Below are 13,422 nucleotides of genomic sequence, written 5' to 3'. Positions count from 1 at the left end.
ATTAAATATAAATTTGGTTCTTGTGATTTATACTTCATTTTAAGAGTAATAAATTAAGTACTCTTCATGCTTTCAACCTTTATTAAAATGGTCATTTCGTTTATCTACTGTCTAAAAAGTTAATGAAATTTTTGTCGCCCTTACAAAATGAAGCATGAAAAGACCTATAAAACATTGCTACATATCCTTTTTGTCACGTCATGCATCCAATTCATTTGAAAAAAAGGGGTGGCTGTAAGGCAAAAACACCTTTGTGGGTGTTGATAGGGTTCCTAACGACCTAACCCCATCCTTGCAAATGTAGTTCAAGGGAGACCTTCGATCCACTCTCTTGAAGTGGTCGTGTGGGTGGAGAAGTCCCCCGCTACGTACTCACCCTAAAGAGTGGAAGAGGGTGGTTCATGCCCCCCCCCCCCCCAATCACCTTGATTCTTTTGTCTCACGGATTTGGTCGTAGGATGGGTACGTAATAAGTTTCCTGCAACCCACCTTCCTCTATATCGGTAGGTCGCAAGGGAGCCCATCAAAACCGGTAAAGGATAATTTTGATTTTTCAATGGTCAAAATAAAAATATTTTTGAAAGATTTTGATCAAATTTGATTTTCTGTCAAAACGTAACGGTCAAGACAGTCAGAATGAGGCTAAGTTACAATCAAATGATAGTTTGATGTACTGGCTTAAATGTCACACCTATCAATTCATGAGACTAAAGTATATTTATCCCCAAATTTTAACTTCTAATGCTAGACTTTTTGGTTTTAATTTTATTCGATTACATCTCTAGTTCATATTGATAGATATCCTGCTTTGTTTTGTTCGAGTTTGCATTCTTCCTTTTTGTTTGGTTTTAGTTTTACCGAAGAAAGATAAAAAGTTAACTCAAAGTTCGGAGAACTTCCAAAGAAGAATAGTCCCCAGTAGATCACCCTAGAAACTCCCCCACCCGCAGCCACCCCACTTCACATGATCAGTCCGCCATCTCAACCAAAATGTCCGTTAATTTCCACATACGTGTCCGCTGCATGCGATTGACCTGACACGTTGACAGCCCCTCCAGCCACGTATCTCCGCTTGCCCACATGCCAAACACTAGCTATAAAAAAATCCACAACAATTTAGCAGCTGCCACTACGCACATCCAAACCCTCAATGTTTGTAAGCTCTCTCACGTAATCTCTCTTTCAGGGGCCTTAGCAACTACATCACCTTGTTTTCCTTCCAAAACCCACCTCAAAACTCAACAGAAGACTCCTTTTCCGGCGACTCAGAGACTATTTAGACTAGTATTTGAAAGAATGGCTTCCGGTGGCGAGCAGTTTCCACCACAGAGGCAGGAGAGACAGCCTGGAAAAGAGCATGTCATGGAACCTGCCCCTCAGTTTACCAGCTCAGACTACACACCATCCAATAAACTTTGTGTATATATAATTTCTAATTTCATATTCACATGCATACATATATTTTTATGTACACACGGTAAGAGTATGGAAGAATGCTAGAGCTTTTTTTATTGCTCTTTTGGTGTCTATCTATAAGAACATAAAAATAATTAAAAAATTGCATCTATGTCATTCCTAAGGACATATATGTAATTTTTTTTATTTATTTATTTTTTATTATAGATGGACACCAAAAAAATACTAAAAGAAATTTTAGCATTCCTCAATGTCTGTGTCATTAATCGTGTCTCTGTGCATACCCTAAAGTTGGTCATTTGAATCATTCAAATTTTTGCTTTTCCATGAGGCTTAATAAGTAATTACCTTTAATTTGAAAAATAAAAAAAGTATTGCTTAGTACAGTCATAAAAATAAAAAAGGAATTTCACTTTTGCAATTTACCCATAAATTTTAAAAAGTTTTAATTTAGTATATTTATCTTTTAATTTTTTTCAATTTCACCCATCATTAAAATATTCCTTTAAATCCTTATAAAAGGGGTTTCAAAATTCTTAAAATACCTTTACTTTCCTTCTTTTTAGAAATTTTTGATCAAGATTTAACGAAAATTTTTAAAAATATTAATGCCTGATCTTTGAATTATATATATATATATATATAGGGGTATTTTAGAAATTTTGGTCGGATTTAATTTCTTGAATTTCAAGAAGTTTTCTCTTAACTCTTTTCTCCTTACCAAGCTTTTGACATAATTGATTATCACGAACTATATATTCTGTGATATATTTTATGGTAGTATTCTGCAATTTCCATGCATCCACAAGTATCGATCTTTTGCAGGGAAGGGTGGCGCTGGTGACAGGCGGCGACTCGGGGATTGGGCGAGCAGTGGCATACTGCTTTGCTCTAGAGGGTGCAACCGTGGCCTTCACATATGTGAAGGCTGAAGAGGACAAGGATGCCCAGGACACACTACAGTTGATCAAAAGGGCAAAGACTTCTGATGCGAAAGAGCCCATGGCAATAGCGGCGGACCTGGGATTTGATGAAAATTGTAGAAGGGTAGTTGGTGACGTCGTTAATGCGTATGGCCGGATAGATGTACTGGTTAACAATGCGGCTGAGCAATACAAGTCAAGCTCAGTGGAGGAGATTGATGAGGAAAGGCTTCTGAGAGTGTTTAGGACCAATATCTTCTCTTACTTCTTCACCGCCAGGTGTATATAACAAAACAATTTGTTTTGAAGCTTTTCTCATAATTGGTCTTACTGAATTATGATGCTGGTAGGCATGCTCTGAAGCACATGAAAGAAGGGAGCTCCATAATCAATACAACATCCGTGAACGCATATAAGGGAAACAGCAGATTGATCGAGTACACGGCAACCAAAGGTGCCATAGTGGCTTACACTAGAGCTCTAGCTCTCCAGCTTGTAAAGAGAGGCATACGCGTCAATGGGGTCGCCCCCGGACCCATCTGGACGCCATTGATTCCGGCATCTTTCAACGAGGAAGAGTGTGCTAAGTTCGGGTCTCAAGTGCCTATGGGAAGGGCTGGTCAGCCCATTGAAGTTGCTCCATCGTATGTCTTTCTTGCCTGCAACCATTGCTCCTCTTACATGACTGGCCAGGTTCTCCATCCTAATGGTAAGTTTTTCAGTTATCATAAAGCTGCAACTTCGGTATGTTTTAGAAGCTCATAGGCCTATGAGCCGATATTGATGACGGGTGACGGTTTGTGTTCGTGTGTCAAAAATTACTAACCCTAATTGATGCCCCTTTTTCTTCTGGGCAATTTTGTTGTGCAGGTGGAACTATAGTGAATGCTTGAGGGCCATGTGAAAGAAACGTCTTTGGCTTTCTCTGTTCTGTTATGTTGTATGGAAGAAAGAGTGGCAAACAGTGTCTACGGGTGCTTTTGTATATGGCTCAGCTGCAGCCTGCCGATGCACCTGGAGAGTGCTTATAAAGTGTCCAATGTATATACGGTTCAGCTACTTTAGTATTTGGGAAGTTTGTATTTATTAAGCATCTGGTGTTATGCAGTCATCTGCTTGTTGCATGAGCAAGCCTGTAATTCTGTTTTTCTGGATGTTTTTTAAGTTTTCGAGCTATGAAAATGTATGAAGTTTGGTTTAGGGTTTGCTTGCTCATGGTGCAATTATTTTTACCTTCTTTTCTCCTTGTTCTTGTTCTTTTTTCCCTTCCTCTAAAGATAGAACCCTATCCCAAAAAAGAGGGTTGTGAGATATAGTATCGCCTGAAAAAGAGGAGGATATCATATTCAGGAGTGATATCATATGCTTTTCTTAATTCCATGAATAATGTCTGGTGATGTTCCATATGATAAAGGTCCAATTCCATGGATGCAAGAGGAATAGCTTAAGCCATGCACCAGCTTGCGACGACTATTAGAGAATTGGAATTATAAAAAAGTAATGGAAATTAGATAGCAAGAATTCGTTTTTATTAACTATATATTTATTTTCTTCAGGATAGGCATAGCTTAGGTAGAAAGTTAACCCATCAGAAGGGTAGGGAGTAAATAAATCATCTACAGCATACGCACAAGAGTAAATCCTAGGTTGTTCAATCGCTACCTTGAATGTGATTAATTCGCCATATTGGCAAAAGGGTGACTTGCAAATGAATGGTTATCCATCCACCTGCAAAAAGAACATCAAAGGGTTTGTTATGATATGATAAACAGCATCTGTTGTTATCAGATGAATGATTATATGATATATCTTGCTGCACTAAGAGCAACTGCACATACAACTCCTATTTCATCATCTCAACACACCTAATTAAATCGCATTAAACCTTACAAAACATCCGTTCGTTTGATAAACTTTTTAGAAGGCATTGTTGTTTTTTTTGGTTGAAAAAGCGTTCTTATGTAACATAAAGATGAAAGTAATTTAAAATGTTTTTGTGAGTGTTTTGTGTTTGAAGTTGTGCAAAAAGCATTGTCAAGTGAAACGTCCTGCTAAGAGAATCTTCAATCTATGCCTTTGACCATCTAGGGTGGTGGTTCAATCGCCCAAGGAAATCTCCAAAGTGGTTAGATACACATAAGAGCATGGGTTTGAATCCCACAATTGGAATTTTCATGCCTGATTAATGAAAACCACCTTAGTTTTCATTGATGTCTTGATTGGGCTGAGTCAGACTATGGTTTAGTTGGACTTGAGGGAGCATATGTGGTTCCTATCATCTAGACCCATCTTGTGTAGCTCTCAAACGATAGGTGTTACTTATGGTCACGCCCAAATAGAATAGTCACAGTTGATCTTCCCCTGCCCTTTTGAATAGGAAAAAAATGAAGTGATTGTGGCAAACTACACGGCTTCTATCAATATTTAAACTGAAGAGGCAAAATCAAGATAAAATAGGAAAGAGAAACAATTTTGGCATCAATTCTATCACCACTTTGATGAAATGAAACTTGGCGACAATGGAGTGGATGTGGATGTCTATCCCTGCAAGACTAGGCTGACAACACTACACAGAAGAATCTCCTGTGGGATTTCATAATGTACAATCCATAAATATGAAGAGCACTTGCATGCTAACCGTATCAAGTATCTCTGCCAAAGGGGCCAAATATATATATATATATATATATACACACATATATATTTCCGTTTGTGTGAAATTGGCTACATCATGGAGTAAGCAAACCAGCATTCAAGATGTAAAAATTCCTGCAACTTTTTACATGTCTTAAATACCCGTGAAGCAACAAGATAGATATTCCCGAGACCTCAAAAAGATCTGAAATTAACTCAAATTAATTATTCTACAGATATATGTAAGGGAATAATATAGTGGGCTTAATGGGGGTTAATTAGGTTAAGATGGCTTGATGAGCTGAATTGTTAGAAGTTAGTTTTAGAGCTAGTGGGTTGGGTTGTTATTAGTTAGGGGTAGTTATAGTTGGAAGCTTGTATATAACCCAGGTCCACGAATGAATCTATATCGAATTTGTCAATGTGTAAACAGTGTCCATGGAGTTTAGGCTTTCCTTGAATAAAGCTTGGAGATTCTGGACCTCTCGAAGTGTCCAGCTTGCGATTCATCTTCTTCCACCTCTATTCTCTTCCATAAATCTATCATTTCTTTACGATTAGTGTTTAGAATATAGACTGAAAAATATAAGTACATTACAAGTGGTATCAGAAGTCACCGAGCTTGGGAATAATGGCGGACGGCACTAGAGTTTCTCAATTGGCAGAGACAGTGAAAGTGGCACAAGAAAATCAGAAAGAGTTCCAGAAGTTTGTCCAAGAGTCCATTAAGGCGACACAGGAGTCAATGAAGGCTAATTACAGGCAGTTTCAAGACGCTCAAAAATCTAATTTGGATATGCAGAAAAATTTGCAGGATTCCCAGTTCCGGGCAGTAGAAGAGATGCAGTTGCAGTTCAAAGATTTTGCTGAAGATATGAAGAAACTGGTAAAGTTCAAAAGCCCTATTCTTGATAATGATTTTAGTAAAGATAATGTGGAGTCTTGGGTACCAGAATCTTCTGGTGCGGGTGGTAGAAGTTCCCAACCTCGTCAAATGAGGGTAGACATTCCCAGCTTTGATGGTGAAAATCCATCCAATTGGGTATCTAAGGCTATTCAATACTTGGATTACTATCAAATTCCTGAGAATCGAAAAATCAAGGTAGCTTCTTTTTATTTGGAAGGGGTTCCGTTAATATGGTTCCACAATGGGGAGGATAGTGGGCTGTTTCCCGATTGGGATGCATTTGTGAGGGAGTTGCACACCAGATTTGAACCTGAAAAAGAACAAGAATTAAGGGAACAAAAAGGGTCATTAGTTGAAAAGCTAGAAGAAGTTTCTGGTGAGGAAATTCAAGAAGTAAGAAATCAGCCGATCAAGAACAAAGATGTTGCTTCCGGTACTGCAGTGGAATCTATTGAAATAGAAATTCAAGAACAAAAAGATCAGAGTCTATTTGAAGAAGACAAGCAAAGGAAGAAGGGCGACCAGCAACATCAAGAAATCAAGAAAGATGACTTGTTGGGGCAAGGGTTCGGAAACCTTTTTCCAGACAGGGAGGAGCAAAATTGTGATGCTGAGAATGTGTATGCTAAACAATTACGAAGTAATAGGGAGAGTATCTTCTTTCTTTGGTGTGGCAGATGGAATTTTGATCCAGGAATCTGGAAGCGTTTATCGACATCAATCCCTCCTTCAACCCAGTCTTTGAAGATGCGGAAGAAGGACCTGGTTTGTGGGTTGAGTGGAAATGGGTCGGGTTCGAAAGAAGAGATAGATTCGATGGGTTTTGGTGGCGTTGGGCTAGGTGTAATTTTGGCTAAGGGAAAGAAGAAGAAATTGAGAATTGACTTCCATTTCAGTTTGACATATACAGGAGAGGATGGAGAGGGCAACGAGTTTCTGAGTTCGCTGTTTGGGAGGAGACTTGCAAAGAGAATCGGTGGTGATGATCGAAAGAATTTTGTGGTTTTTAAGCATCGATGGCGTTGGAAGATTACAACTAGAATAAGCCCAGAAGCTCAAGAAGGAAGAAGAAATGGGACTGCAAAGCAAGAGCAAAGCAATAAATTGATAGAGAAGAAGATGGCATTGGGAAGACAAGTTATAGGAAATAGTGTGATAGCTGTCAATTTGGTTAAAGTAAGCAACTTGTGGCAGATTAATGGTCTGATGCTTAATGTGTCGTAGTGTGTGCAGCAAATGTAAGGAAAAGTGACAAGTTGCTGAAGAGTGAAGGCTGTTGAGTAGTACTGTCAGTTGAAGAGACAAAAGAGATGAAAATTTTTGTAAGTCTGCTGGAGGAGAATTTTGTAAGTCTACGGGAGGGTAATATTGTCTGATCCAGCTCATTTCCAATAAACTTCGTAAAGGGCATGGTGAATTGCGGATTGGCAGATGACGCAATAGAGAATTCCAGAGGATTAGTGAAGACAATACACATGGACAGCTAGAAGACATTAGAGAATCTTAGAAGACTTGCATTTTATTGGTGGTACTTTGCCTTTTGTTAGTTCCTTAAGTGGGTTTTTCTTGTAAAAACTACACCTTGTGGGCAAGGTGTTTTGAAGGAGAAGGGATTGTAAGGGAATAATATAGTGGGCTTAATGGGGGTTAATTAGGTTAAGATGGCTTGATGAGCTGAATTGTTAGAAGTTAGTTTTAGAGCTAGTGGGTTGGGTTGTTATTAGTTAGGGGTAGTTATAGTTGGAAGCTTGTATATAACCCAGGTCCACGAATGAATCTATATCGAATTTGTCAATGTGTAAACAGTGTCCATGGAGTTTAGGCTTTCCTTGAATAAAGCTTGGAGATTCTGGACCTCTCGAAGTGTCCAGCTTGCGATTCATCTTCTTCCACCTCTATTCTCTTCCATAAATCTATCATTTCTTTACGATTAGTGTTTAGAATATAGACTGAAAAATATAAGTACATTACAATATATTAATTTGTAAGTAAAGGAAATTCATTTTATTTTTTTGCAAGAAAAGGAAATTCATTAGAAGTGCAAGGGGCGCAATCGAAGTACATAGGAACTATACAAGAGACAACACCCAGCAAATCAAAGACGAGAAAGACGGGGAACACATAACCAAAAAGCAGACTTTTTCATGCTTATTATTTGACATCAAGGATCTTACTCTTATTCATCACTGTGAAGGAAAAATCAGGATGAACCACCAAAGCAAACCTCAACACCATTACCACCTATTGCAGCAATCAGACATTGGAAGCCGCACGACTCCAGCTCAGCAATTACCTTATCAACAACTGTTCCTGATAGCACTGATTCATGCGGTTAAGGGATCAACTGAAAGAATATAAAATTTAAGAGCGCATATCAATATGTTAGACTGTGTTCAGACTTTTATCTTATGATGCAGAACTTTCTGATTTTGATCACATATATAATAGTTGAAAATATCAAATTTTCCCACGCTAATAAATTTTCAAACCCATTACAGGAGTACCCTAATATCATTTTCTGTGATTGTTGCTTTCAATGATCAAAGACACTCGTATAGAGTTTTATAAGTGTTGCCAATGAGCTCTAGCTCCAGTGGCATCTCCTCACCGTGCAAGAACATGGTGGAGGCAAAGTGGTGACTACAAGTTACAACAAAAATAAAGAATAGATTTCTATAAGTGCACCGACCTGTTTTTACCTTAAGTTTTCAGATAAAGATTGTTCAAAGATCAATATTTTTCCATAAGAGGAACTTCCATTTGAAAACCTAAGAAAGTATATAATGAAATTGGGATCCATTACAAAGGCCTGATACAAAGTTAAATCCTGCAAATCAGCTCTAGCTCAAACAGCACCTCGCCCCGCCATCCCCTTCCCATGCCAACCTCTCCCGCTAAGAACAAGTTGAAACATGAAAGTGTAGGTTCAAGACCTAACAGATGCATCTATAACCTACCAATAAAAGAGACAAAAAGAAAAGAAAAAGGAAAAAACCCCGAGTCCCACTGGAACTTCTCCTATATAGTATATGCTATTAGCTCCTCGTAGTGGTGAAACAATTCAAGTTCTTCTAAGACAACCATAGTATAACATATAGGTAAAGCTTGGCCTATATCTACACCAAGACTTCCACAGCCAACCGATATGTAAATAGAAATTAAAACAAGGTGATAGCATTCATCAGAGTATATGGATAAGAAACCATAGAAGAAACATAGAGAAAGAAGAAAAAAAAAGGCTTGAACGCATAATATATAAAAAGCATGAGGAAATGGATACGGGTTGGCAACAGCGTCAGAACACATCCTCCACCACCAGCTCCTGTCAATTTGGAAGCTAACTTGTACTTCAACGTTGTCCTAAGAACAGTTTCTATTGAAGCATGGCTGACTCCCATACACTGGAGGAGACCTTGATTCATTTCCATTAACTCTTCTATCTTCTCTTCCTTCTCTGTAATGGAGAGGTCATCAGGAGCCGGAGACTGTATAATGGCAGACAACTCTTTGCTGATAGAATCAACTGCATTAAACACAAAACTCATGGCATCTGGGTGCCTTAAGGTCCTCTCTGAAACACCAGCAACTAATGCCTTTGTATTCCTCCCAACCTTAGTGTTGGTAATGAGCATTCTGAGTGTCATATTTGACTTGAGACGTGTCAAATTACCTGACTTGAACTTGATCATGTTGCCTGTTGCATAAGAATTTCAGATTTTTAATTCATATTACAGAAACCCTCTTGCATTTGTGAGATAAAGGAAACAGAATACTCTATGGTGAAGTTGACAAACATACGAACCCAAATAAAATGTCCAAATATGATAATGATTCTTTCTATTTAATTCTTATTATTCCATTTTCAGCAGGAGGCACGTAGGGGGTGAAAATGGATAACAGAATGCTTTAAATTATTGAAAAGTCATACACAGTAACAAGTTTAATATGCGTGTACAGCCCATTAATATTGTCTAGATAACTCGTGACTTATTCAAGTTAAGTAGCCAAAAAATTTTTAGTAGATTAGGTGATAGTGAATAGAAGACAGGAATGTATGCCTGCTATACTAAAAATGGATTTCTTTACGTCAACTAATATTCTGCATTGAATTCATTCTCTGTTTCTCAAGTAAATTTTTCACGTTACCACTACTTTTACAACTTTTTCATATTACCAATAATTATCATGTTCCTATTCCTTGCTGGTACCCAATGATACCTAAGTCCTACTCATTATAATGAGCAACAGGGAAGGCAAATTCTTAGGGGGTAAAACTTTGATTAAAAAGGATAGATTTGTCTAGCATAGCTCACAAAGATCACATACCATATGTGCTTACAGTGTTGTCAAGTCCAGATGGCTTTCCATGAAGTATCTTTTCACCTTCAAAAGCCCATTTATTCACCAATTCAAGTTCACTTTCCCCAAAAACTGACCACCCCTGCTGGTTCATATCCAAACTTGCAGATTCTGAAAAAGCAAGGAGAGCAGCTGAGAGTGCAACGCAAAATGCAGCAGATGAACCCAAGCCCGAACCCATAGGAAGCTCAGAATTGACAACCACCGTAGCAGGCTTAAAGCTGATGCATCAAGAGGACATCAGAAAATAAAATATCAAGAAAAGAATAGTGAAAAATAAACTAATGCATATACCCTTGAATACAGGAGTATAGCCAGAGAAAAGCTGAAACTCCAGCAGCAAGGTCAACTTTTGCTTCTGGAATATTTTGTTCTTCAACTAGAGCTGCAATTGATTTCATGGACTCTATTGAGCATGATGTGGGAGTTGGAGAGAGCGAACTTCCAAGTTCAGGTAGTGCTTCTTTGATTCTAGTAACTGGCCATGAAAATTCTAAAGCCATATCCTTGAGCTGGAGTTTTAGCGAGTCATCATTGTCTATGAAGAAAGCACAAAATGTTAGGGATAAATTCAACAGAGAACCTGAAGAGAAATGGACTAGAATTGTGTCAAAGAAAAGAAAAGGAAAAAAAGAAGTGGTTAAATTCGTAAAAATCTCAAAAAGGCCATCGCATTATTTCATATATTTAAACTGCTCACTCGCTCTCCAATTCTTGTTGTGAGGATAAAATTCTTTGAGCTAAGTGTATTTAAATTGAGCTGTTAATTTCCAATGCTACACACCTATTCCTCCTCTCTGTAAAGATTTATACTTTATTATTCAATGCATTTTACCTTCTAAAAGGAATCTACCCTAAAACAAAATCAGAAGTAAATTTTTAGCCCAGTTTTTAGCATTCCGAAACAGAAAAATGAACCGTTTTTGTTACCTTCATATCAAAATGTAGATTGTTTAGGTATTGAGTCTTTCTTGGTTATTTTTGTCGAAACAATCCAACAAATAAAATTTCATCTCAGCAAATTTTTATAAAATCATAATGGGCTCACCGTTATCAGTTCATGCAAAGCCAGAAAAACTTAATGGAAGAAACGTCGCCTCTTCAAATTTAGCTCACAAATGGGAGTTTTTTTTTCTAAGCTGCTCACAAATGGCAGTTGCGATAAGGGGGAAAATATCATCAACGAACTTTAAAAGGGTTTTTTTAAAAAATAAAAATAAAAATAAAAAAATCCAGCAAACCCAAAAGAACGTAATCTAATTAGGGGGAAAAAAGAGGACCTTCATTTCTGCAAATTTAACTTGCTTAAAGACAGGCACTACCACCTAAAGCTCTTGCTAAATTAAATTATAGAATCAAAATCGGAAAAAGCTCAGAAGGGTATCTTGCCATCAAAGTTTCAAGTCCGACCCCCAAAAGAAAAACAAAGTTTCAACTTTCAAGCAAACCCAATGCAACCCAATCCAAAATCACAAGCGAAAGTAAACAACCGTACCGAATCATTACAACACAAGCACGCACACAGACAGACACTCACACACACACGCACAGAGCCGGAAGGTACAAATGCTTAAAAGGGTATCCTCCAATCAACAATCCAACCAAACACAATTCAATCCAATCCCCACAATCACAAATCCAAAGAAAACGGCTACAGCAATACATTGCAACACACAGCATAAATACACAAAAGCAGAAAACGGTATCCTCCAATCGACATTTCAACCAAACCCAATTCAGGCCAATACCAGAATCTCCATCTCTGCTAATTTAGCACCCCCCAAAAAAAAAAAAAAAAATCCAATGTAAACCACCCAGCTAAAAATAACAACAAAGAGAGAGAGAGAGAGAGAGAGAGAGAGAGAGAGTACCAGAGGGAGTGGGGAATCGAAGAGAAACATGGGTGTAGAGGCCAATGGAGGCAGCCACGGCCGTGGATCCGTGCACCACAGCATGTTCTCCGGCGAGGATGATTTTCCCTGGAGCTCTAGCTTTCACTTCCATTGTTTCTCCCTCAAATTTCAATTTTATTCTTTTTTCCGCTTAAACTTTGATGCTCCTTGTTTCTTCTTACTCCCTCAGTCCCTCTGCGTTCGTTTTATTGATTCGTAGGAGTCAGTGATACTTTGAATTGGCGGAGAGTACAACAAACGACATCAACTGGCGGAGTATGTAGTCGTTGCTTTATTTATTCTATTTATGTTTCGTGTGGTGGCCTGGTGGGGTTGACAACGTGATTCAATCGTGCGTGGAAAATACTGCCGTGAGTGGGACCCACGTTCTGTGGTGGATTGGATCAGGTGGTATTGGGAACACAGTTGGTATGTGTCCGTAGCTCATTACCATTTTTTAAGTGCAATTTAATACAATTAGAGAATTCACATTCGCAAATTTACTCTCTAATTATTTTAGCTAAAAAAATCACTATTTTTTATTTTAATTATTCGCTTTTTCAAACATTTCAATCATGAAAAACTTCACTTAAGAATACTAAACTTTCACAATTTTTCAAATAAGATATCTGAACTTCGAAACGTCTCAATTTATAGTATCATTTTTTTGGAGAGTCTCAATTAAGGATCAACCTTTAGGATTTTCTGTTAAATCCTATCAAAATTCCCAACGTACCTCTGTTTTATTTTAAATATATATATATAAATTTTCAAAGATTTAGGTATGATTATTTTTGTAAATTCAGTTAAATTCTAACCAACACTTAAATCCTAACAATTTCTTTTTTTTTTTTTTTTTCCTAAAAAAATGTGGGGTAATTTGAAATTTTTTATAGAATTTAATGAAAAATCATAATGGAGAACCCCTAATTGAGACTTTCCGAAAAATAGATATCCTAAATTGAGACGTTTTGAAGTTCATGTATCTTCTTTGAAAATCTGTGAAAGTTCGGTACCCTTAAGTGAAGTTTTCCCAATCATTTATATTTGACTATCCATTTTAACTATTCACTTTTACTATTTTATTTAAATATTATTTATTAAGAAATTTGAGAGGAGAGATAATGTTAAAGATTGAAAAATGCTTTTGTTTTTACTTTGTAAGTGAACAGTACACTGTAGCAGCTCACACAAAAAGAAATGTTCCACACAATTTCACTCACACTCTCAAGTGCACCCTCATTGACATGAAATGAAAATTATTATTGGATCCAAAATCTAATAGTGATCA

General features: G+C 37.5%; 2 protein-coding genes across 2 annotated transcripts; one reads left to right on the top strand and one right to left on the bottom strand.

The window, feature by feature from the left end:
* The first annotated feature begins 1,194 nt into the window (after positions 1 to 1,194).
* Positions 1,195 to 3,518, top strand: LOC133852434 (NADPH-dependent aldehyde reductase 1, chloroplastic-like). Its single transcript, XM_062289191.1, has 4 exons — positions 1,195 to 1,419; positions 2,242 to 2,618; positions 2,690 to 3,048; positions 3,210 to 3,518. The coding sequence occupies exons 1-4, from the start codon at positions 1,297 to 1,299 to the stop codon at positions 3,230 to 3,232; spliced, it is 882 nt and encodes a 293-aa protein (XP_062145175.1). The 5' UTR covers positions 1,195 to 1,296; the 3' UTR covers positions 3,233 to 3,518.
* A 333-nt stretch (positions 3,519 to 3,851) lies between these two features.
* LOC133851582 (mevalonate kinase) lies at positions 3,852 to 12,400 on the bottom strand. Its single transcript, XM_062288052.1, has 6 exons — positions 12,111 to 12,400; positions 10,534 to 10,777; positions 10,207 to 10,460; positions 9,161 to 9,574; positions 8,055 to 8,199; positions 3,852 to 4,067 (listed from the first exon to the last, which is right to left on the bottom strand). The coding sequence occupies exons 1-5, from the start codon at positions 12,241 to 12,243 to the stop codon at positions 8,081 to 8,083; spliced, it is 1,164 nt and encodes a 387-aa protein (XP_062144036.1). The 5' UTR covers positions 12,244 to 12,400; the 3' UTR covers positions 3,852 to 4,067; positions 8,055 to 8,080.
* Between the last annotated feature and the right edge of the window lie 1,022 nt (positions 12,401 to 13,422).

Source organism: Alnus glutinosa, chromosome 12 (assembly GCF_958979055.1).
Source record: "Alnus glutinosa chromosome 12, dhAlnGlut1.1, whole genome shotgun sequence".
Taxonomy (NCBI): domain Eukaryota; kingdom Viridiplantae; phylum Streptophyta; class Magnoliopsida; order Fagales; family Betulaceae; genus Alnus; species Alnus glutinosa.
Note: the sequence above shows the minus strand (reverse complement) of the source record. Positions and strands in the feature narration are given on the sequence as shown.